Source organism: Sclerotinia sclerotiorum, mitochondrion, assembly GCF_000146945.2.
Source record: "Sclerotinia sclerotiorum 1980 UF-70 mitochondrion, complete genome".
NCBI classification, from domain to species: Eukaryota; Fungi; Ascomycota; class Leotiomycetes; order Helotiales; family Sclerotiniaceae; genus Sclerotinia; species Sclerotinia sclerotiorum.
The window spans coordinates 98,339-122,852 of record NC_035155.1 but is presented as its reverse complement, the minus strand read 5'-3'; the positions used below and the strand labels follow the sequence as shown (position 1 = coordinate 122,852).

Here is a 24,514-nt window from a genome sequence, read left to right as displayed (position 1 = left end):
AGCATACTCACCCTCTAGTCGTTGAACGGTTTTACTTCTTTATCTTTATTTTTTTATTTTTTTTTCTCTCCGATGTAAAACTTAATAGGAATATCAATAGTTTGGTTAATAGTGTAGATATCCACGACTTTTATGTTAAGAAGCTTTTAAATGGTCTAGAGAACAAGGAGATAGTCCATTTTTTTAGACTATCTCTTATTTTTAGTTGTAACTTTTAACAATATGGTATTAGATGGAGATGAATATAAAGAAGATGAAAGGACTAAAATAAGTGTTACCCATCTTTCTATGAATATTGGTAAATTAATATCTAATGCTTATACATCAAAACTATATAAAGCTTATATAAATTCCTTAGGTGCGGGTCCGCTAGTGTCTAAAAAATCTTTTAGAGATTATCTAAAAGAATTCTTAGAAATTGATAAACAATCTGTGTTTAAAACTAGTGAATTCTGTTTACGTCTATCTGGTAAGTTAATCGATATTATGTGCAGTTGTAACATTTTAGAGGTTAAAGTTATTACCTCTAATGACGGTAAAAGTAGTATGGCTATTTTAAGGTTAACCGATGAGATAGAAAAAAAACAAAATAACCAAAATCCTATAGCTATATTACCTATTAATTTACCTATGATAGTCTCTCCTAAGAAGTATTCTAAACGAGAATTGGGTGGTTATTTGCTTAATAACGTAGAATACGACGAAGACTTAATAGGTATAAAAAAGCTTATGATAATCCTTCTAAAAAAGAGGAGGATAATGAAATTTATTGAGCTATAAATAATATGATGGCAACTCCTTTTAAAATTAATAAAGATTTATTAAACTATTTATTAAAATATAACCATCTCCATAGGTTGCTAATAAGTTCTGATTATATTCACCCTTTAGCTAATATAAAACGTAACAAGAGACAAGAAAGAGAATATCAGCAATTTTTAAGTAAAGTAATGTTAGAAAAACATATTTTATTAATAGCTAACATCTTTTCTAATGTTCCTGAAACATATATTCCTTTAAGATTAGATCAAAGAGGAAGAATATATCCTACTACTGCGTATTTTCATTACCAAGCTAGTGAGTTGGCTAAGGCTTTAATTTTATTTGCTAGACCAGATACAATAAAAAGAACAAATAGAGAAGCTATAGAATATTTAAAAGCTTATGGTGCTACTTGTCATGGAAATGGTTTAAACAGAAAATTTTATACTATAAGATTAGAATGAGTTGAAAACAATTGAGATAGAATTCTAGATTTTGAAAATAATAAATTATTTCTAGAAGCAGATGATAAATATCTCTTTTTATATTTTTGCTTTGAAATGAGAAGACTTAATAATTTCTTAAATAATGAGTTTATGCTAGAGTTTAAACCAAATCTACCTATACAATTAGACGGGACATGTAACGGATTCCAACATTTAGCTTTATCATCTAATGAAACATCAATCTTTGATAAATTAAATCTAGGAAGTAGTAATAAGAGTAAAGATCCCTTGGACTTTTATAGTCATATAGTTGAAATATTAACTATTCATCTTGAATATAAAAAGAATAAATAGGTATCGCTAAAGGACTTGTTAGTGCATTGAGAGGAATATGACGTAAAGGTCTCAACTCTTACTAAGGAAGAAGAAGAAGAATCTCCCGATTCACAAAAGGGAAAAGAGATGATTAAGGAGTTAGAAGAACAAATTATATCTATCAAAAGGGTACAGGCGTTAGGTATAAACAGGAAAACTATAAAACCTGTGATTATGAATAAACCTTATAACGCAACAAATAGAACTTTGGTTAGTTCTATTAAGGGGATATTAGCTTGGGACCATACTGATGAACATAAGGTATTAGGTGATCCAGATAATCTAGAGTTAGATGGTAACAAAAAACCTAGGGTTGATTATACCACTTGATATAAGATAGATCAAGGGTCTAATAACCTTGTAAATTATAAGGATATAGAGTTATTAGTTAAAAACATAGAAGAGATTATTCATGTAAAATATCCTAAGATAAAATTCTTGACAAATTATTTCAATGAAATAGGTAAAATCTTAAACAAATTAAATTTACCTATAACATGAAGATTACCCCATGGATTAGTTGTTAGTCAGAGATATATGAAAGAACATATATTAAAAATAAAACCTTTTACATATCTTTCTAATAGTTTGAGTTTAAGTATTACAGACAAGATAAAAAAGGATAAAAATAAACAATTATTAGCTTTTAGGCCTAATTTAGTTCATTATTTAGATGCTGCTACTTTAACTTTGCTATATGTCTCTTTAGCTAAACCCACTAACCAAAAAGATAGTTATTTTAATTTCTAGAGTGTTCACGATTGTTATGGTGTTACAGCTAAATATATAGATCTTCTAATAAAGAGATTAAGAACAGTGTATATTAATACATACTCAGACAAAGGATATATTCATAAATTTGATGAGGATATTATAAATACAATTACTATTACACAAGGTGAGAGTAAATGTAAATATTCTCCCGAAACTAGAACTATTTATATAAATAAAAAGAAAATAGTTTTACCTGACTTATCAGAATTCCTTAATGTACCAAATAAAGAAAGAGTTTATGAAAGGCTAAGTAAGTCTATATTCTTAGTAAAATAAAATTAATAAATAATGAACGTTTATTTATTAGAAACCTAGTTTTCAACGCACAAGCTTCCAACAAAAAAAAATAAGATTTTTTTATCTGTATATAATAAGTATACAGTTTTTTTTAACTATTAGTGTAATAATAAACTTTTTTTTTTACATTAAACATTCATTAATCATACTTATAATCTTAGACTAACTTAACACTAACTAATCTTATAGTACTAGTTCTAATAGGAGGTAAAAAAAAAAAAAACACAAGATCCAAGATCTTGATAAAAAAATTATGCAGTTTTAGTTAATCTTAATTACTAGATTAAGATTAATTTAACACTTGCTACTCTTTTTTCCTCATAAGAAAAGAAATAAAAGCCAAATTCCGACATAATTGTAGTTTACGATATAATTTTGATCTAGTACATCTCTTGTATTTAAACTTAGATTATAGTTGGTCTAGTTCCTACTCAGATTCCTTTTTCAAAAATCTTTGTACGTTTGTCATAATACTCTGTACTTAAAATTAGAATATTTTTAGGTTTTATAACAACACTTCCCTTTTTGTAATCTCTTTTAGATGTTTTTTTTTACGCATTTATAGACTCTCCTTTAAACATATTTTTATAATCATCTAATGCTAAATATTCACTAGACACTCCTTTAGCTTTTTTAATTAGTTTACCTGATACATCAATAAAAGCATAAGCTTTATCCGCGATAAAGTAACCTTCTTTGATTTCATGTTCTAACTTAACCTTACCTAGTTCTGACTTGTCTACAAATTCATCCTCCAGTTTGTAGTCAGTAACTATACTATCGGTGTCTGTATAATAAATCTTACCTCCTTTATTTAAAATATGTAACATTAATTTAGTCATACGTATTCTAGCATAGGATAACGTAGCAGATGCGATAAGAATAGACACAGTTTGATATCTCCCCTTAATTGACTTTTCTTCTATAGATTCTGTATTTAAAGCCTTAATATAGTCAACACCAAAATCTTCACAAACTCCCTTGTCTATTTCTAATTTAAATGTATCTAAGTAAGCATCAGCATCAATCTCTATACTACCACTTACAATTCTAGTTTTAAGGACTAAATCTTGTGGTTTAGCATCCAGTAATTTAGTTATACTTTTTAAGAAACCCGTACCGAATCTACCTATTAAACTATTTAATATTAACTTAGCAATAGTTCTTTCTGTAGGATTTTTAGCATTAATTTTAATTCCCATTACATTTGTAACAAAACTTAAAAATACATCCAAAACAGAATCAAAGTTATAACCTTTAATTACATCTATTTTATATCCACTATCTTTTGCAAATTTTAATTCTTCAGAAAAATATCTATCATATCACTCTCCCTTTTTCTCTCCCTCCTCCTCAACTAGTTGAGGAGGAGGAAAAGTTAAATTACCTTTTAGAGTTCTTTTAGGTAGTAAACCTAAATAGTTATCTTTAGATTTTACTTTAGAATAAAAGAACCCAAATAAATTTTCTAAGTCCAACGGTAGTCCAAAACTCTCTAGATATTTACATTTTGTACCAGGCATAGGTTTCAAAGACGCATATGGATATAAAGAATTTACGTCATAATAATATAACTTTCTATCTGGGTTTTTGTCCGTAATAAAAAAAGGATTAAACACCTCTACTCTTCCACCGTAATAGCTTTTATATATATCGTCTCAAACAATTTTATTATTAACTAAAGGTATAGGTTTTTCATCTTTATTTTAGTGAAATTCAAGGAAAATTTGTTGAAATATACCAGAAATTGTAAAAAAATCAGTCATTTGAATTTTAAATAACCTATGAAAAATTCTATTTGCTTTAACAAGTACTTGACATAAACTTATAAGATCCTTTTCTAGATATCTTATACATTCTTCTTTTAGAGATCATTCTTCTTTAAATAATGAATTGTAATATTCTGTAGGGATATTTTCATAATAATTTATACTAGGTGTTTACCAACATAAAACAAAGAATCCTTCATACAGAAATTATAAGGAAAGAAACTTTTTTCTGTTTCCACTTCAAAATCTTTACATAGACTTCTTAAGTCTCTAGGTAAAATAGCAACACTGTCCTTTATATTAACAGTATGGATACGGTCATTAACTTTTCTTTTAATCTTCAATTCTAAAATTTCTCTATTTCTAGTTGTAATATCTAAAATATAAGGGTTATTTTGTCCTTCTTTTGTTTTATTGAAATCTATTAAAGCTTTAATTATAAAAGGAGCATCAAACATACCTAGATTATGTACATAAAACGTATTTTTATTGTATTTAGACTTAAGCATTTCATTTAGACAAGTATGTATTAACATAGTACTATCCAAACCTTTATCTATATAATATGTATTACACTGACCAAATTCATTACAATAAAAACCTAATGCATAACAACAAGACACACCGTCACATTCATATGTTTCTAAGTCAAGAGTTCCTATATTTGAATTAGGTAGTCAGTTTTTCCTATTGTTAGTTAAAATTTTCCCCACCATTTTAATAGGAGAAAAATCAATATCTCTAGATACAGATAATATAGTATCGTTTTTATACACAAGAGTACTATTTCGACTTTCCCTCTTAAAAGTCCCATCTTTATTATCTATATCTTTAACCTTAGATATAAGATCTCCATAAAAATTAAAAAACCTTTTGTCTACCCCCTCATCAGACATATTAACACTAATAATATATGGTCTATTCATACGATATATTAGGTAAAACTTAGTAGAATCATTAACTAAATAATAAACTTTTTTATTATTTATAGTCATATTAACATTATACTCTTCTAAAAACTTATCTGGATTTTTTACATCAAACGTATTTGATATAACTAATTTCCCATCTACAACAACAGGGTTAAGAGGAGAACCCTGAACGTCTTTAAGTGTATTACCAAAAATACTCAAATCTCTACTAATCTCAGTCATATTAACCTTAGGGTGTTCAGCCTTTATAAAATCTAAGTTCGAAATCTTTAACGTAACATCGACATTAACTTGTCTAAATTCTAAAAGAACCGAATCACAAGTACCCTCAAATATATTATCATACTCTCTAAATAACTCACTAAGTCTATCAACGATTTTATAAAACAACTTCTCAAAAGGGTAAATATCCTCCATCGATTTAAACATGAAGTGTTGTTGTTTCTTATCAATTGTAGCAAAAACTTCCCCTCTCTTAGCTTTAATAATACAGAACAATCTGTATTAGGTAAAAGTTTATTAGAACAGTATAAACTTTCTACAAAGGTATCAAAATCATCTCAAAGGAAGTTTATATAATCTATCCAAATTTGATGTGTTTTAGATTTAGTTTTTACAGGAGTAGTATTAACATTAATAAACTCCTTAAACTTTTCCTTTCTCTCATTCGTAGAATAAAAAGATCTTTGCTCAACAATAAAGTTATTTCCACCCGTTATATCTAATTTATTGTACAATCTATATGTTTTAATAGCATCAAAACATAATGTCGACAGAGCCAAATTGTCTCCTTTTCCTCGTTTCTCTCCCTCCTCCTCAACCAGTTGAGGAGGAGGGAGAGAAAAAGAAGAAAAAGCTCTGCGCATCAAATTATTAGCCGTGTAAAAAGGCAATGCAAGAGAAAAAATAGTTGTTCGTTTGTAAAAATTTATCGTGTTATTATTGTTATATTAATTATTCATCTTAATCTATAAAAGCAACTTCAGATAAGTCGCAACCAATTGAATTGGTATACTTACTTGAGTAGATTTACATCGATGTAAATAAAGGCATAATCAACTTGGAAAATAAGGTTTCCTCTATTATCATCTCCTCAGACCTGTACAAACCAAGGCAAGACAGCGATAGGAGAAACCACGGTGCATGATCGATTAGGATACCCAAAAACTATTAGTGCCTTTAAACTAATACCAGATGGTACCATAAGCTCTTACGAGACTTAGACGCAAACTATCCCGCCAAACGACTAACGGTGAGACCCTTACATACACTTAGGGAGGTTTAAGTTACTCAAACCCTATACCTTTAGAGTATAGGAGACCAACCAAATTCAAGCAAGCTGAATACTTTATGTTTTTAAACAAAGCCGATATATAAATGATATAATCCCCTAACCAAAATAAAAGCAAATAAGACCAAATAAGACCAACAACTCCCTAGTAGCTAAGGAGGTAGAGGTTGTTTTCTATCTCTACACCTTGTATACTTCCATTTCGTCATCACCTCTAGCCTTTAACTGTATAAAGAGGCTTCCAGGATAAATCAGAAATACACCCCTTGAATACTACAATTAGTCTTGACTTCTAGTGTTATCAGTATCTTAATACGCTTTCTTGACCAAAATAAAAAAGAATAAACAAGACAAGTACACACCCACCTACAACAATAACAACAACCAAACCAAGATAAAAAGCAAATAACACATAAATAAACCAAACATATACCAAAACTCTAAAAAATCTACTAACAAATTAACGAAAACACACAGAAACCAAGGTAAAGTAATCAGGTTTCCGCAACCCTGTTTAGGTTCCATTTTAAAACATTCCAAAAAAGTTTCTTCCACCTCCTATTACCGTACCAATTCTACATACGAAATCTAGGGTATACCCTGCTTTACGGAGACCCTGACTTTTTTCTGGTTAAGCCTAACCCCTCCGGGGTCAGGAGTACTAGAGCTAGAACCTGAGTTATTTCCAGTGTGTGTTATTATTATCATTACTATCATTATCATCATTATTGTTATTGTCATTATTATCATTGTTATTGTTGTCATTGTCATCATTATTCTCAAAAAAACTTGGAACCCTCCCGTCATAATTAAGGTCTATAGATTGTAATAATACGTTAGCACCAAAAACTATTTCCTCCAAATCACTGACTATTATATCTCTATTTACATCTGTAACAGTTCGAACAATATTCCCTCCAATATCAACACCAGCATTTGCATAAGCAGTAATATTAAACAGAAATAATTGAAAGTTAAAATCTAAATCAGGGTGATAGCTATTAATGTAGTTTTGAGTTAACTCTAATTGAATACGTCAATTTCTACTATTTAAACTAACTATATTACTGCTACCATTCACTATTTGTTGTTGTTGTATACCAACCGCCTCTATAATATTATATAAAAGAGCTACTAAAGTAACCCTACTAGCTCATTCCTGTTTGACAGCTTCTTTACCTCTACCACCTCCACCTGAAGGCTTTTCCTTCTACGCCCGTCACCACCATCACCGCACCATTATCACTGTCATTACTACTGCCACCCCTATTTTTTTTTCTTTTACCTTTATTAGGAGCTACACTATCATGAGCACGCTTTCTTTCCCCATCATTCGAACCCCCTACATCTGCATCGCTTAATATTCCATAACATTTAGTTAAAATTCTAACTAACCCCAAATTCCTTTAATACACCAAAGACTTTAGCCCCAGATTTATTAAAAATTCCAAATACAAAATTAACAAAACTAGATAATGAAGGCGCTAAATAACAAATAATAACACCAGTAGGAAGCAAACCTAATGTCTTAGCTATTTTTATTAAACAATAAGAATATAGATCAAAAATATAACACCTCTTAAAAGGTGTGGAGTTGCATCATCCCTTGTTTCTGGATTCAAGATCTAATCCAGAAACTGAATCTTTTATAGAATCAAATGTCCTTAAACAACCCTCCGCTAGATAACCTAAAACCTCCAAACCTGCGGGTACTAAATACAACCAAACACTGCTACATCCAATATCAAAATCCTGCAAATTAAAATCAAAGCTATACACTGTGTGTTTTCCATCATTTTTTTTTATTTTTCTTAGTTGTATGCAACCATACTTAATCTATAGGTCAACCCCTGGCATAAATCATGGCAGACCCCTCAAAAGCCAAGTAAAGCTGATAAGGGTTGCATTACGTCAAACTACGCCTATCCATCCACTATCTAACTAAAAAAAAAAGAATTACAAGAATAGCAAGAAGGTAGAGTAGATCAACGACTATACAATTTCATAGCTAATGTATATTGAATAGTTAAATACACTAAGACTCAAAAATCCTGGCGGGGAACAAGACTTTTTAGGTTAAAAAAATTTTCCTTAAATACAAAAAACCGATTTAATGCTAAAGCTTAAAATAGCGTCCTACATGATTCCAGATACATAGCTAAAAAATGCAATATGTCTTGGACAAAAAAAAAACTTAACACCTCTCCCTTTTATTTTATCCTGCAGGGAGGATTAGACTTGCAGTACGGTTAAACCCGTGCGTCATCATCACAGAATAGCCAGAGGACATATCAAGTATTAATCTTACTACCTACAGCAGCCTTAAAAATGAGATAAGAAAAAAAAGCTATTCTACTATCTTCTACAATAAAGAGTAAAACCTAAAAAGATACCACTCAATAACCACAACACCCTATTCACATAGGGAGTAGAGATATGTAGGAATCGAACCTAAAAATTTTGATCTGCAATCAAATAGTAGAACCACCTACTCACACATCCCTTAATAATAATCAAATTAAAACCTTATAGTATAATATAAAAAGACAGGCCAGAATACAGTATAATAAAAACATCAAGCTTTCAGAGGCGTTTCCCTGCATACCGGTGTCAAGGCGGCCCCTGCCCCCCCCCACAACATAGTTATCTACCTTCAAGATAGTTAACTATCTTTACTCTATAACTCCTGGTTTTAATTGTATTTATTAAAACATGTTTATTTTTTTTTAGTTTTCTACATTAAAAATAATTTAAAACCATAATTAATAACTAATTTTAATTTAGTGTAAACCTAAAGCATCTTTTATATATAGTGAAGAACCCTAAAACCTTGTGCTTGTACAAAAGCTATTCCTAGTTCTAAACTTAAGGATGACAAACCCACTACTTATAGAGCAATTAACTAACTAATTAATAGTTTCTAAGAAGTTTATAAACTATTTAGAAGGCCGTGCAGGAGAATACTCTATAGTTCTAAAGTTTTTAGGGGGGAGTACCAGGAACAAAATCTTCGTACCTATCTAAGAACTTAGTTTCTGCACCTGTATGCACTCTTACAACTCTAAAGAGACCCATGTGAGGATAAGGCCTACGTAATTCAGAATTTACAGTTAACCTACGTATAGTATAAGGGTAAGTATTACTAAAACCCTTATCGTGTACCTTTTGAGATAAAAAAGTAATTTCTTCTGCTGCAATATTAGGATCAAACCCATCAGCACTACACTTCATATAGAAAAAACGTTCTTACTTCTATTGTTTCCGTGATCTCACATCCACAGAACCTTAGCCCTAATTGTATCCATATAGGGTGAACTACGCCGGGCTGAGGTTTTCCTCCTGGGCCTGGTTTTCCACTTGGTTCAGAAGGATCCGCTTTTAATAAGTAGTCCGCTAAATCTATATTTAAATAATTAAATATACTAATAAAACCTCCCATCAAAAATAAATTTGGCAAGGTTATAGATCTAAACATATTTAAACTAAATAAGCCATAATCTGTTTTACATCTATAAATGTAATAATTTATAATCTTAGTCATTACAACCTTATTAAGATATACAGTAAAAGGAAATAAATTTAAACGTAGATATAAATATGATAATAAATTAGTGTACGAACCAATACTAAATAAAGCCATAAATGTGTTTATAGCTAAGAAGTTAATTCCAATACATACAAAGAATAAAGCTATAATATAAAATCTCATACTTTTATTTTTATAGAAGAAAATAAAGATTTGCAATATTAAAAATATAATATTTCTATCCCCTTTTTCTCTCCCTCCTCCTCAACCAGTTGAGGAGGAGGGAGAGAAATGGAATATAAATTAAATCATATAACAAATAATATAAAAAAAGTTGTACAAGAGAAACCCCCCGAAATTAATAAGATAGTTAAAGATGCATCATGCATAGTACTAGCCGTAACTGTAGCTAAAATGCAAAGATTTAAAGAGTACTAAGGTACTATGCATATTGTAAACAATGAACAAAATAAAGGATAAATATCATATATAGAAGGTATACTAAAAGATGTTTGAATACACTGTCTTTCTATTTTAATTCTTAAAATAGAGTTAATATGATTAAAATAACCTGTATGGGCTACTTTTACTTTACTTATTGTAAATCCAAAGCATCTTTTATGTATAATGAAGATAAACCACAAATACTTGTGCTTGTGTAAAGGCAATAGCCAGCTCAAGACCTGAGAATGCGATAATGAAAGCTAATGGTATTAATCCTATAACGAAGAATATTATACCACTTGTCATAATATTGTATGTGAAGCCTGATAGGATATTTAATAGCTTGTAACCTGTTAATAATTTAAACCATCCTATAAGACATAAAAAAAACCAGAAGTTTTTATAGCAAAAGCAAGCAATTAAACTATTCAAAATAGTTTTTAATAACCTTGTAGGATTTAAAACGAGAAAGTAAAGAAAGGCTAATTTGTCTTATATATTGTTTGTTTCAGTGTCTAAATTTAAGGTTTTACTTACTAGTCTATCGTTATTGCTCGTTTTTCTTACTGTGAAGCAGAGACAGGCTTTATAATAAAAAGGCTCAATTAGCAATATGGAAATGCATTTTTCGTATTATTAATAGCTAATTTTAGTAATCCTTCTTAGCATGTACTGCTTTTTTTTTACAATCTATTAACATAATAATATTCTTATTATTTAAAAACTTATGACTAGAACTACTTTATTTAACATATAACTTAGCTACTTAAATAATACTATCTCTCAGACAGTCTGCCAGTATAAAAAAGATATCAACTAAGAACAATCCTAATAGAGTAGTTGCATACAAATGTATAAATGCTAAAACTAAAGACAAGTCTTAAAAGGGCTTTATCATAAATTACTTCTAATTTAAGCTTTCTCCCCCCCAAATTTCCTTATATTTCCGCTCCGCACCGCTAGGTAGTTATGCCCGCTGTCTAAAGACAGAAAAATATATAAGGGATAAGTCTATCTATTAATAAATAACTAATTAGTTTTATAGGCTCCGTACCGCAAAAAATATTTTTTTTCCCTTTTTTTTTATTATACAATACTATTTACGTAATAATTATTTTTCTATTACTAAAAAAAAAAAGGGAAAAAAAAATGAAGTACTTGCATCTTGATCAATTGTTTTACTACTAGACTCTCTTTTATTAACGGCACTACCGCCTCTTGAAGTCTCAGCAGCATTATCACCTATTGAAGTCTCAGCACCACCACTTTCTGAATAAATATTTACTTGTCCTACATTAGGTCTAGGCATAATACATGCTTCTATACGCGAATCCCTTTCTGTTTTCAAGGCTTGGTAACGGTCCGCATGCAATTGCCCCACATCTGGGTCGCCCTGTGCTTCCCGAGCAACTAACTCCATCGTGCTAACAAACCGAGGAAGCACATCCTCGGGCACATCCTCAGTAGGCATATGGTTAAGAGCATAGTCGTCTCTGGATTCCGATACTGCTAAGCGATTAGAATCTGAACTATAGCCACTTTCAGATCCACTACTACTAGCGGGAGGTGTATTAACATTTAATCGACTAGAAAGCTCTCGCTTTCTAATTATATCCTGATATAACACAATACTCACCGCAACAGATATAGAATGGGAAGCAGCTAAATACGAACGGTAAGCTTTAATATATTTAATATCAGTATTAAAATTACTTTTCATTAGGAGGTTTTAGTTTAATCCACAATATTAAAAATTCCAACTGTGTGGGATTTTTAATGTCGGGTAGTAATATAAAAAAAAAAATAAAAGGCATCTAGTTATGTACGCAATCATTAACTCAGCTAACCACGTTAATGCAGATCTAGAGCATCTTTCATAGCAAGACGTTGCGGATAAAACCACAAATACTTGTGCTTGTATTAAGGCAATACCTAATTCCAAACCTGAGAAGGCTATAATGAAAGCAAGCGGCACCAAGCCCAAGAAGAAGAATACAATACCACTTGCCATAATATTGTATGTGAAACCTGATAAGATATTTAATAGCATATGACCTGATAATCGCCTCACAAATTTATCCTCAAATTATAATTTTATCCCCTATTTTTTTTTTCCCTTTTTTATTATTATACAATACTATTTACGTAATAATTATATATTTATAACTAAAAAAAGAAAAAAAAAGAAGCTGGTGCGCCTAATGAGCAAGTAGCAAATACTTATTAATCCTAAAAACAATTAGCAACTTTATCTTGTAGACCAAAGCCCCTCAGTAATCAGTAATATCTAAAGTACGTCTTGATATTTAAACTAATTTAAATAAAAATATCCCTTTAAGAGGTTTAGTTCTATTTTCTTTTAAGTATAAAGATAAACTGGCTTGACCATAGCACAATGCTCTAGCTGCCGCGCTAACAGAAGAGTATGTTCTAACCTCTTTAGTATAGACATTAGTAACCTCCACTTTCATATAAGTTTTTTGAACCTTTTTCGTTAATTAAATTTATACTTTCATCTGAGTTTAGTATTCTAAACATATATCTTCCTAAAACAGGCTTATCTTGTTTTAAGTAAACGTAGTGTTCAATGTATCTTTTGTCAATGTCTAAAGCTCGGGCTGCAGCTCTAATCGCATGGTAAATAGTAGTAGTATTTGTTTCCAAATCAGGTTACCTCTACTTGATACACTAGATGACGTTAGACAACTTATCTAAAAATTCCGGAGACTTGAATGTCTTAGAAGCAGCGATACGCATATTATCTATTGTAGCTTCAGAATGAGTTCATCCAGATCCTCGAGAAGGGCTTCCAGGTGTTTTTAATATGTAATACTCAGGAGAGTATACTTCAAAAAAGTGTTTTTCTCTAGACATAAGACTATCTTTGTCACAAATTTCTAAGATAGTAAGACTAAAGTTAGTATAACCATACTTCAACAATGCAACGTTAATAGGCATACTTCCTTCGTTCATAAGTCTATTAACATTGTAATACTGCAATAATCTACGCCTTAAGTCCACGGAGCTCCCTACATAACTCTTACCATTAACTTTATTATTTCATATATAAATTCCAGATTTACCTTTAACATATTTAAGGACATTTAGTTTGTCTTTATCCGCATCAGAGAAAACAGCTAAAGCGGGAGAGTCTGTAGAAGAGAAACTACCACTATTTGAAGTTGAAAACGCCCTTACGACTATTGGTCTGAAACACTTCGTAGAGAAGGTATAATTTTTAGATTGACATAACAGGCTACGTGATCTAACGTTATATAACTAAAAACAATAAGATGTTGTGTACAGCAAAGACCTATTAGTATAATTTTTAATAAAATATAAAATTAGCCGTATACATATCCTTTCTTTAAAGGTATATATAAACTTTGCACCCTGGATTAAAAGGTGTTTATATACTTTGTCCTTTCTTTAAAGTGTTAAAATATAAACTAAACATAATACGAAATAACCGAAAGATTATATATGGACTTATATAATAATGGTATTATTATATTTATTTTCCTTTCGATCCTCTTCCTACTCCAGAGCCGAGTAGATAGAGAGAATAAAAACAAAGATAAAGATTATAATTGAGGATAGGCTATTGTGATAACTTTAATCTTGAATTACCTAGTTTCTCCCCCGCATAGCGACCCTACGTAATTAGGTTAGTAATGCAGGATGGATAAAGACAAGAACCGGATCTCCCGGCGACTAGAGTACACCTTACACAATCTAAACGTATAGAATATGAATAACCGTCTACTCGTTGCTCTTTTACAGCAATCATTTCAAATATTACTGATTTAGATCCGCGATCACCCATTCCTATTACTAGGATCTCTAATGATATTACTATACCCTCAGTCATTAACGAGGCCGGATAAGAAGCCAGCTTCTTATCTTTAGTTATTAGAGCTTTAGGGCTTCCCGGAGTTTGGTTATTTAACACAATAAAGTGAGACACCTACTCTGACTTTTTTTTTATGTTAGCCCCTAATCTTAATCCCAGTGATACACTTCTGGCACAATAGGAAACGAACTCTATTAAGACTAATAAAGGTAGCAAAGCTAGAGGACAACCAGCGGGTACTAATAAAGAAAAAAATTCTAAGCCATGTTTTTGGAACCCTAAAATAGTTGCTCCTAAAACTATTGTAAAACTTAAGGCAAATGTTACTGCAAAGTGACTTGTACTAGCAAAACTATAGGGACTATCATATAGGACATATAGCCCTATACGATCGGACTATTTCTTATCTGCTATGTTCTTAAAGAATATAAGCGACTTTCACGTATAGTCTCTGAGGATCCCTCCATATGCTCTTGTAGCTGATGTGCATCTTGATGTCTACACTAAATACTAGGAGGTTTCTAGCTAATTGTTCATTGTTTTATCTTTAGAATTATTACGTCTATTAAAGAGAAGCCAACCCGCCAATAAACAGGACTTGCATACATAAAAAAAAAATAAAGCAGCGCTAGCATCCTGCTTCCGGAGGCAGCAGGCCTCTACCTATACCTTTAGGGCTTATTTCTAGATATCGTACCTAAAGCATTAGAAGGTTTTAGCTTATAGTGAAATTTTTTGTATTATAACAATTATATTTATCTTACCGATAACGCTACCATAATAGTAATTACTATTTTTTACCTTGGCGCTATTACACCAAAGTATATCGTACTTCATTATCCCTAATCTCTGCTGTATGTTTGGAAACATGCACGAGATAAGGTAGATACTACCCGTCTAAATATCATCTAGTCATCGAATCAATCATAACCATTACTTGTTTAAATCTCCCTCAAGGCTATATTCTACTTCTAACTAGTGCTACGCTAAGGATGTATTCTTTTACTATTTATATTACTTTTTATAATATTTAATATCAGCTATTTCCTGCCCAAGTGTTGGTTTTACCTCTGGTCTTACTGCAGGCACTATGTTAGGAAAAGACTCTTGCAAATTTTCAGGTAAACCTAGATTTAAACTAGCTTTTAGGCTAACCAGCTTAGTTAAACCTTCCATAGTAAGATGTTGTTTATTTTCTATTAAAGCAACAGATTGTTTAAATAAAAGATAATCTGCTGCAAATTTTTGAGTTATTAAAGGATATTTATCAAAATGATTTATAATTACTCTCAAATTTTTTAAAGAACTAACACGATAGGCTACTGAATTTTTACCGTGTTTGTATATTTTACCTACACCTCATGTTCTTTGTATTGCCTTTAATATTTTTATATCCTTATTATGTAAAGAGATACTAAAGATAGGTTTAACTTTCCATTTTGTTAACATTCTACTATCTATAAGGATAGATATAGTAAAACACCCCTCTGCGTCTGTAAACCCTGTAATATAATAAGGGTTAAGACTGTAAGTGTTATTCCCCGTGATGTTGTAACAGGGAGATTTACAAGTGGATGAAGTAGAATATGCTCTAGTCTGGGATTGTTTTAACGTAGTCGGGCTAATATTGGTTTTTCTAGTTAAGACTATCAAAATATTATTGTTAATACCTAGGCTCCTTTTAACCAATCCTACTAAATTATTCACCAGAATAAATATAAATAAAGCGTAAATAAAAGGGAAATAGATTTGCCCATTTCTGGGATTTATTTGGCTAGTAACAATACTATGTATTGTTGTGTAAATCGCTTCTTGGCTTATTGATCAGTTATTACTTACTATTTTATTGTAGTTAGTTGTTAATACACTTAAAGTTAATATTAATAAACCACCTATTGTTAAATATAATCCTATATTTGTTAAGGAGATATGTAAGTTACCTAATATAGGTGCATCTAAACTTAATAGATTTCTTATTTCAAACTGATCTAAAGGACTAGGTATTTGAGTATAATTTAAATTAAACATTTTTTTTTTTTTTTTTATTAATATTCGAACAAAAGATAAAAAAAAGGATTAAGTATATTGCTTTATTTAAGAATATTGCTTTATCTAATAATATTGCTTTATCTAATAATACTGCTTTATCTAATAATATTCTTAATAATACAAATGCAAGTACTAATACTATTAATAATATTATAGTTATAATTAATCTATTTTTAGCGTTAGTATAACTTGCTGTATTATTAGAGTCATTAGGAGTACTAGCTGTATTATTGTTATATGATCCGTCTCTATTATTCTTACTAGATCCCACACTAGTGTGCGGAGCAAAGAAAAAAAAGAAGATAGCATTGTTTTAGTAAGATCATAATATTATCCATCGCTAGTAACCTACACAACACTAGATAGTGAATAAATATAAATAACTATAAGTATTGGCATATACATAAATATATAGCTGGTATTGAAACAATTTTTAGAATTAGGTGTTATTTTTTGAACAAATAGGAGCAGAATATGGGAGGATAGGGAGGATTAAATATATTGTTTTATCTAATAATATTATGATAGTTTATTATATATTTTTTTTTTCAATATAAGATAGCTAACCTAATTTTCCTACTCTCCCCTCCATCCTCCTCAACTAGTTGAGGAGGTAGGAGGGGAGCCGAGAAAAGGAGAGATAAAGCTTATATTAAGAAAAAGGGGGTAATAGCATCCTCAAGGTATAATGATACAAGCAAAAAATAACTTATAATTTGCTTATAAAAACACGAGAAATAAATAATCTAACAAATCTAGGTAAAATATATTTTGAAAAGACATATATCATCACTATTAATAAGATAAAGGCAAATGTTACTTGATTTATAAAATAAAAGGGTACTAGTTGTGGCATTTAAATTTTTTTTTACTTATGGATTATTATTTAAACGAAGACATTAAAAAAAAAAAGAGGAAGAATTGCAGTAGTGGAAGCTTGTAAAGGTAGAGTTACAAACCCTTGAAATTTAGATGGACCTATATAAAATATAATTAAACGAAAGCATTACAAAACGAAAGCATTACAAAACAAGTAAGATTAAAAAATATCACATAGATATTTACATTTCGGGTTAGATTAACTAGACATTATTAATAACCTTTCACAATATTTTTTTTTATATAAAATACTTTTAGCCCTATTACTTAAATTAATGAGCTAGAATAATGAGATATTCCTAGGGATGATTTAAAAACTATATAATATACAAGGAACTAATATAACGAAGGCAACAAACATCTTTTTTTTTATTAATATTTAAACGAACATATAAAAAGGACAACAACTTAGCTAAAATAACTACCCCCCCCTTCTAAAATTTTTCCTTTTTTTATAATTATAAATTAATTACTACGTAGTAATTAAACTATTTATAAAAAAAAAATAAAATAAAACCACTAACAAGTTCCGATTCAGCCTCGGCTAAATCAAAAGGAATGTGCGTTAGTCTTATAAATCTATTGTGCTATCACTATTATAACTCTTATTCATTTTACTCTTAAGGTTATTTACCTTTTCCAATCCTGAGGGTGTACGATGCTCACCCTTAAGAAGTAAGACACAGGCTTCTTGGAAAAGGTTAAAGTCTAGTGATTTCACACTTTGTAACCGATGTTATAAAAAAAAAGGTATAATCTTAGAAGAAATAGTATCCAAATTATATACCCTAAAATCGACAGCAGGTGTAGAATTTCTGTTGTAAACCTTACCACAATCTAAATACTTTACTATGCTTCCCGTTAGTAAAGTATCTCGAGAATGCTGAGTTATTTGAAAAGCTAGTCAAACTTTAGAGCTAGACTCTGTTTTCTGAGTAACTATATGGAAACAACCATCACCATCTACGAAACCAACTAATCAATAAGGATCTACAATTTCCCCTAAGGTAACCTTGGGTCTAGCTATTAGTTCAGCATCTGGGAAAGAATTAAGCAAGGATTCGGAAAGTCTTAAGTTTATGGCAGATTTGATATCTATGATCTTAAGTATACCCTCTAAACTAGAGTCTTCTTTAGCTTCCAACATTAAAACAGCTTGTTTTAATAATAAAGAATCCGCAAACTTTTGAGTTAATAGGGGATAAGACTAAAAATGTGGTAGTACAACATTAATTAAATATTTAACGGATGTAACAGTAAAAACAGCGTCATTTTTGTATACAGCTAGAGTCCCGACTCGAAAAATTCATGTATACGCTTTAAAATACTTATGTCTCTACTACTCAATTTTACTTGAAACCTCGCTTGAATTTTCCACCCTCATTTATTTACACTTGATTTACTAACCTTAATCATAAAGCATCCTCCAGCATCAGTAAAACCGGTAATTCTATGAGGGTGGTATATATGTCTCTTACCTTAGAGGCTCCGTAGCTTTAGTTTGTAATTCTGGTAGTTCTCTTGGTATTAATAGAGGTAATGCCAATAAAGAAATATTGCTAGGAATAATATCAAAACTATACAGAATACAAGGAACTAATATCACGAATGCAATAACTATAGGAAGTAATACAGTTCAACAGAAAGACATTAACTGGTCGAATCTAATTCTAGGGAAGGATGCCCTCACTCATATAAAAGTAAATATAAGAGCACAAGATTTAAATCCTAAAGAAAGACCATAAAGAAGTCCTTCAACTACAGAATCAAGTATTACATAAGTATCACTACCATTATTCGTTAAATATAGTCAAAAGTCAAAATCAAAAAATTGTATTATATAAACTAGAGGCGTAATGTTGAATAAGTAACCACCTAAAAATAACATACTTGCAACAGTACAAATAAGTACTATGCTAGCGTATTCAGCTAAGAAAAAAAATACGAAGATAACTGCAGCATGTTCTGTCATAAACCCACTAACTAACTCCGACTCTGCTTCTGCCAGATCGAAAGGTGGTCTATTAGTTTCTGCTATAGATCCAATAAAAAATATGATAAATATGGGTAATAAGGGTACTACGAATCATATAGCTCTTTGAGCTTCTATATTAACCGTCAGATTTAAACTACCTGTTAACATTATTACAAGTAATATAGCAGAACTTAAAATTAACTCATAACTTATTAACTGTGCTGTACTTCTAAGTGAACCCAGGAAAGCATATTTACTATTAGCGCTTCACCCCGCTAATAGTATTCCGTAGGTAGATAAAGAAGAAACGGCTAACATGTAAAGTATACCCAGATTAATATCACTTAAAGCTAAACCAGGACCATACAAAAAAAACCTTTTCATAGTATAAATTTACTAACTTCTCCCCCTATTCATCCCCCTTTGAATCTCTCTTATTTTAATAGCACCTTCTTCTAACTTATGTTCTTCTTTCTTTACCATTTCCCTTTTTTTTTCCCTTTTTTTTATTATTATATAATACTATTCACGTAATAAGATAATATTTATAACTAAAAAAAAGGGAAAAAATGACTAAACATCAATCTTTGAAATCTAAAGATTTAACACCTAATATAGGACTATTAATAAAGAAAGGTCTAATTATTTTATTAAGATCAGAAAATTTTGTAACTTTAAAATCTATTGTATTCTCTTGTTTTCTTAAATAACAATATCCACAATTAAAATATTCTTTAATTGCTGTTAATAACACTTCATCTCTTTCATGCTGAGTTATTTTAAACAATAGAGATTTAAAGATACCTTTGTCTAAGGAAACAGAGAAATTACCTTCACCACTTGTAAATCCTGCTATTCAATCTGAATGAGGGATTACACAGGTTTCTCTTAAAGGACGGGGAACTGGAATAGTTTCAGGGAACATTAACTGTAATTCTTTGGATAAACCAAAATTTAAGGTTGCTCTTATGTTTATAATCTTTTGTAAACCTTCTAAAGTGTTGTGTTCTTTCAATTGCATAATTGATACAATTTGCTTAAATAATAAATAATCACCTCTTTTTAGAGAAATTAAAGGATATTTATCAAAAAATTTAACTAATTCTATTAGCTCCTTAAGTTTTCTTACTCTAAAGGCACAAGAAGATTGGTTGCTATTTATAGTTCCTATTCCACCTAAACTACGTTGAATTGCTAATAAAAGTGCAAAATCTTTAACATGTAGTTTGATTTGAAAATTTAGTTGAACTTCTCAACCTAATTTGTAAGAGGAACTTTTTATAACACTACAAGAAAAACAACCCAATAAAAAAAGGAAAAAAAAAAATAAAAATAAAAATAAATATAAATAAAAAATTACATTTCATTCTTTTTTTTTCTTTTTTTATAGGGCATCGCTAAACCCTGTGATAAATCAAGGACCAAGATGTAAATCGTCAATTTTATGCTTGTTATCACATAATGTAACATAACGACGAGTATTAACATTTAAAGAATTAGAACCATTTAACGGTGAATCGTCGAAATTTTTAGACAAAATTTTTTTTACCTTAGCTTATTTCTAAGCTCATTAGAATACATCTTAAATATATTACAAAAGTTATGTATATATCTATAGCCATTTACTCGTTGCTCTTTTACAGTTGCAGGGTAAGATCTAACAACTAGTTTAGATCCGCGATCATCCATTACTCCTTTTTTTTCGAGCAAAAAAAAATGAAAGTATCTTATTTCTTGTTACCATACATGAGTAATTAATTCATCCACTTTTAACCTCTCAGTTAAAGCTTGGTAAAATAAGCTTTAGGACCTCCCCGGAGTTTGACTATATTACCCTATAATCCTAAGGTACAATTAGATAACCTAGTAATGAAAATATAAGAGTTATTATAGGACCAAGAAAAAATAAAGCCAAATTAGCTTGTGTAGGTGAAACATATTCTTTTAAAAGAAGTTTTAAGGCATCCGCAAATGCTTGAAGAAGGCCCAAGTACCCTACAGCATTAGGACCTAATCTTCTTTGCATACTAGCCATGGTTTTCCTTTCGGCCACTGTAACATAAGCTACAGTTAATAAGACAGGTACAGTGACTAATAGAACTTCAATTACTGAAATTAAAGTAGGTAAATATAACATTTATTTATACAATATGTAAATTCATTAAAAAGAAAATATTATTTTTATAACATAATTTTTATTTTTAATAACATTTATTAAAATAGCTTAAGTGAGAATATATTTAAATACATTAGATTTAAACCAAAGATATCTAAACAACACTATCTAAAAGCTACCTATTATTTAAGAGTATTTATATATATATAGATTGTCAAGCGTGAAAAAATATACCCATATCACTATGGATATATTATTCTTATCCAAGACTCGAACTTAGATCTAGATATTAGAAATATCCTGCTCTACCATTGAGCTAATAAGAGTTAATAAACACTGCACAAGTGCAATGTTTATTAAAACAGTATTTAATACTTAATCAGGCTATAAGAAAAAAAAGATAGGCATCAAGTAATTAGAAATAAAATTTATTTAATATTTTTGTAAGCAACGTATAGTAACAAAAAAGCCATCATTAATGCAAATATTAAGGTCTTTTAAACACTATCATGTATTTATTTCTATAAGCTGTGTTAATACCTTTTTCTATCTGCAATTTCTCTCGACGACTTAAAGATTTTATATCCGAGTTAATGGCATCAGCTGCTTTTCTTATAGATGCATACGTCGTAGTAATATTAGTTTCAAGATCTGTAATCTCTACTTCGATACCAGGAACAGCCGGCTTGGTTCTATTCGTAGCAGCAAGTCTTAAAGAAGCTATTGCTTCTTCAGAGTGCTTTTTGCCATAAAAAGGATTATTAACACCTATACGAGACTCTCTCATAAGTTGTCTTACCTCACTAGTATGAGTTCTACCTAAGGTTGCTTTACGTATTTTCTCTAAAGATTCGTCTGTATGTCTATAACCTTTAGAGCTACCAGCCATAGGACTAAGATTATACTCAGGTTTTAGTAAATCAATTCATTTTTGTTCACAAGCGATCAGCTTATCGCTTGTGGTGTACTCTAAAATAACCAGAGAAAATTTTAACATACTATGTTTACTTAAAGCTCTAATTATGTATAAATTAGCACGAGTAGAAAAATATCAATCTTGGTAGTAGTCACTTAATCTTGCGTATAAAGGATCACCGCTACCTATATAGAATTTACCGTTAACTTTGTTAAACCAACAATAAATACCAACTTTATCCTTATTGTCCTCACGTATCAAGGCTCGTGTGTTAAATGGATCATCATAAGTTTTAATACCAAACTTACATATGTGTGGAGTGTATGACGCAGCCTCTAAAGAGGGCTCATTTACTTTACACATTAAATAAGAACCACCTTTTTCAGTAGATACCGAATAACTTGAACCATGCGTATAGCACGTACCTAAAGAAACGCCTATTAGCGTTAATCTGTGAAATGAAAATAAAGCCATCAAAGAGGGACCACTTAAAAAGGCAAGACTCTCGTTAGTAACTAAGCAACGTATAATAATAAAAAAGCCATCCAAGCAAGGATCTTTATATCTATAGCTCACCCTGCCTAGCAGAAAGAATAAAAGCAGGGATTGCACCCTATAGATACAAGGCGATCTTTTCCGTTTAATCCTTATTATTAATATAGTTGTATCCATTATACAAGATACTATCAAAAAATAAGGTCACCTTTAAAAAGTTTAAACATTCTTCAAGGTCAGTACTTTCATACCGGGTCAGACTATATCTTAAGCCATCTTATGGCCGACTCACATTTAGTCGTTGAACTGCACACCGATCTTCTCTAAAAATAATTAGAAAAAATATATCCACAAATATCTACATCGGTGGTTGGCTGCGGATTATCCATTTTTAGCGAAGCACGCCTCCATACTAAGCGATTTTACCATACCACGAGTCATTACCTGTGCCATCTAATCTATTACTAGTTAGACTTGGTTACTTAGTCTTTAGGAACTCCCCGCAATTTGAGAATCTCGCTTGTCTTACTAATAAGTTGCTAATCATAGCTTAGACAAGCTAGCCTAGGCTTAACCTAAACTTTTTTTAACCAAAAAGGGCTCCTAAAACCCTTGGATTAATGCGAATAAACCGGTAGCCTCTGCGAATGCGAACCCTAATATAGCATAAGAGAAAAGTTGTGCTCTTAACGATGGATTTCTAGCTACTCCTAATATTAATGCCGCAAAAACAACCCCAATACCTACACCTGCACCTATTAAACCAGTAGTAGCTAAACCTGTCCCTATTATTTTAGCTGCTTGTATCATGTTTAGCTATGTTTAATTATAATTTAAGAAAAATTTCTTATGGCATATTACAGGGCTAAAAACATATTTAGCCTTTGTTTTGGTTGTTAGTTCATCTATATGTTTATAACTATTAAAATATATGGAACTATTAAACTTATTCAACTTTATTTTTAGTATATATGTTATATATATTAGATATAGCATATATACAGAGATATGGAGGAATTGAACCCCTAATTTAAGATCTCAAATCCAAATATAGAACCATCTACAGCATATTCCTTAATATGGGCTTTATTATTTCAACGTTAAAATAATAAAGCCCATATTTTTTGCCATCTTGGCTATGCCTCAGAAAAAGATCTCTTTATACATAATAAATATGTAATAAATAGAAAAAGCTAACAATAGCTATTATAAGTATTTTATAGTAAGTATTCTAATTCGGCCACACTAGATATTGACGTAGTGTATTGACAATTTCAAACAGCTCAGTACACATATAACTATAACTTTGTCAATCATGTAATAGTGTATAATTGACTTGATTAGCATAACCTGAAATATCTAATCTGTGCGTGTTATCTGGTATACTTAGTATGGTATTAATTTTATCATTTAGATCTATTAATAGTCTATGCAGCCGAGAAAATATCATTTTGCTAAAAAACTAGCCATATATTGTAAACTAATTCAAATATTAGCCAATAAAAGAGCTTTACCTTTGCTCTAATCTTTTTCCTTTTTTTCTTTCCTCTCTTTTTATAAATATAATTTAATTATTGCGTAACAATTAAACTACTTACTAAAAAAAAAAAAAGAA

At 30.3% G+C, this 24,514-nt stretch overlaps 8 protein-coding genes and 2 non-coding genes across 10 annotated transcripts; 1 reads left to right on the top strand and 9 right to left on the bottom strand. All coding sequences in view use genetic code 4, as the record gives it.

Annotated features, from left to right (window-relative positions):
* Positions 1–222: 222 nt before the first annotated feature.
* SS1G_20042 (DNA-directed RNA polymerase) lies at positions 223–2,633 on the top strand. Its single transcript has 4 exons — positions 223–690; positions 753–1,517; positions 1,563–2,316; positions 2,362–2,633. Exons 1-4 carry the CDS (start codon positions 223–225, stop codon positions 2,631–2,633), a joined length of 2,259 nt encoding a protein of 752 aa, YP_009389089.1.
* A 425-nt stretch (positions 2,634–3,058) lies between these two features.
* SS1G_20041 (DNA polymerase) lies at positions 3,059–6,221 on the bottom strand. Its single transcript has 5 exons — positions 5,852–6,221; positions 4,599–5,819; positions 4,396–4,557; positions 3,234–4,353; positions 3,059–3,188 (listed from the first exon to the last, which is right to left on the bottom strand). The coding sequence occupies exons 1-5, from the start codon at positions 6,219–6,221 to the stop codon at positions 3,059–3,061; spliced, it is 3,003 nt and encodes a 1,000-aa protein (YP_009389088.1).
* A 2,856-nt stretch (positions 6,222–9,077) lies between these two features.
* SS1G_20128 lies at positions 9,078–9,148 on the bottom strand. Its single transcript has one exon. It is a non-coding gene; the product is annotated as a tRNA-Cys (tRNA).
* A 3,215-nt stretch (positions 9,149–12,363) lies between these two features.
* On the bottom strand, positions 12,364–16,497 carry SS1G_20039 (ATP synthase subunit 6). Its single transcript has 3 exons — positions 16,117–16,497; positions 14,611–14,812; positions 12,364–12,671 (listed from the first exon to the last, which is right to left on the bottom strand). Exons 1-3 carry the CDS (start codon positions 16,495–16,497, stop codon positions 12,364–12,366), a joined length of 891 nt encoding a protein of 296 aa, YP_009389086.1.
* SS1G_20040 (laglidadg endonuclease) lies at positions 15,484–15,918 on the bottom strand. The gene has a single exon. The coding sequence runs from the start codon at positions 15,916–15,918 to the stop codon at positions 15,484–15,486; it is 435 nt and encodes a 144-aa protein (YP_009389087.1).
* Positions 16,498–17,227: 730 nt separating the features above from the next.
* Positions 17,228–17,374, bottom strand: SS1G_20038 (ATPase subunit 8). Its single transcript has one exon. The coding sequence runs from the start codon at positions 17,372–17,374 to the stop codon at positions 17,228–17,230; it is 147 nt and encodes a 48-aa protein (YP_009389085.1).
* Positions 17,375–18,871: 1,497 nt separating this feature from the next.
* On the bottom strand, positions 18,872–21,509 carry SS1G_20036 (NADH dehydrogenase subunit 1). Its single transcript has 2 exons — positions 21,236–21,509; positions 18,872–19,722 (listed from the first exon to the last, which is right to left on the bottom strand). Exons 1-2 carry the CDS (start codon positions 21,507–21,509, stop codon positions 18,872–18,874), a joined length of 1,125 nt encoding a protein of 374 aa, YP_009389083.1.
* Positions 19,833–20,675, bottom strand: SS1G_20037 (laglidadg endonuclease; the record flags this gene model as incomplete). Its single annotated transcript has 1 exon — positions 19,833–20,675. A coding segment is annotated over one exon (843 nt), but the record flags the coding sequence as incomplete, so codon positions are not given.
* Positions 21,510–21,743: 234 nt separating the features above from the next.
* On the bottom strand, positions 21,744–21,814 carry SS1G_20127. The gene has a single exon. It is a non-coding gene; the product is annotated as a tRNA-Arg (tRNA).
* Positions 21,815–21,975: 161 nt separating this feature from the next.
* Positions 21,976–22,767, bottom strand: SS1G_20035 (GIY endonuclease). Its single transcript has one exon. The coding sequence runs from the start codon at positions 22,765–22,767 to the stop codon at positions 21,976–21,978; it is 792 nt and encodes a 263-aa protein (YP_009389082.1).
* Between the last annotated feature and the right edge of the window lie 1,747 nt (positions 22,768–24,514).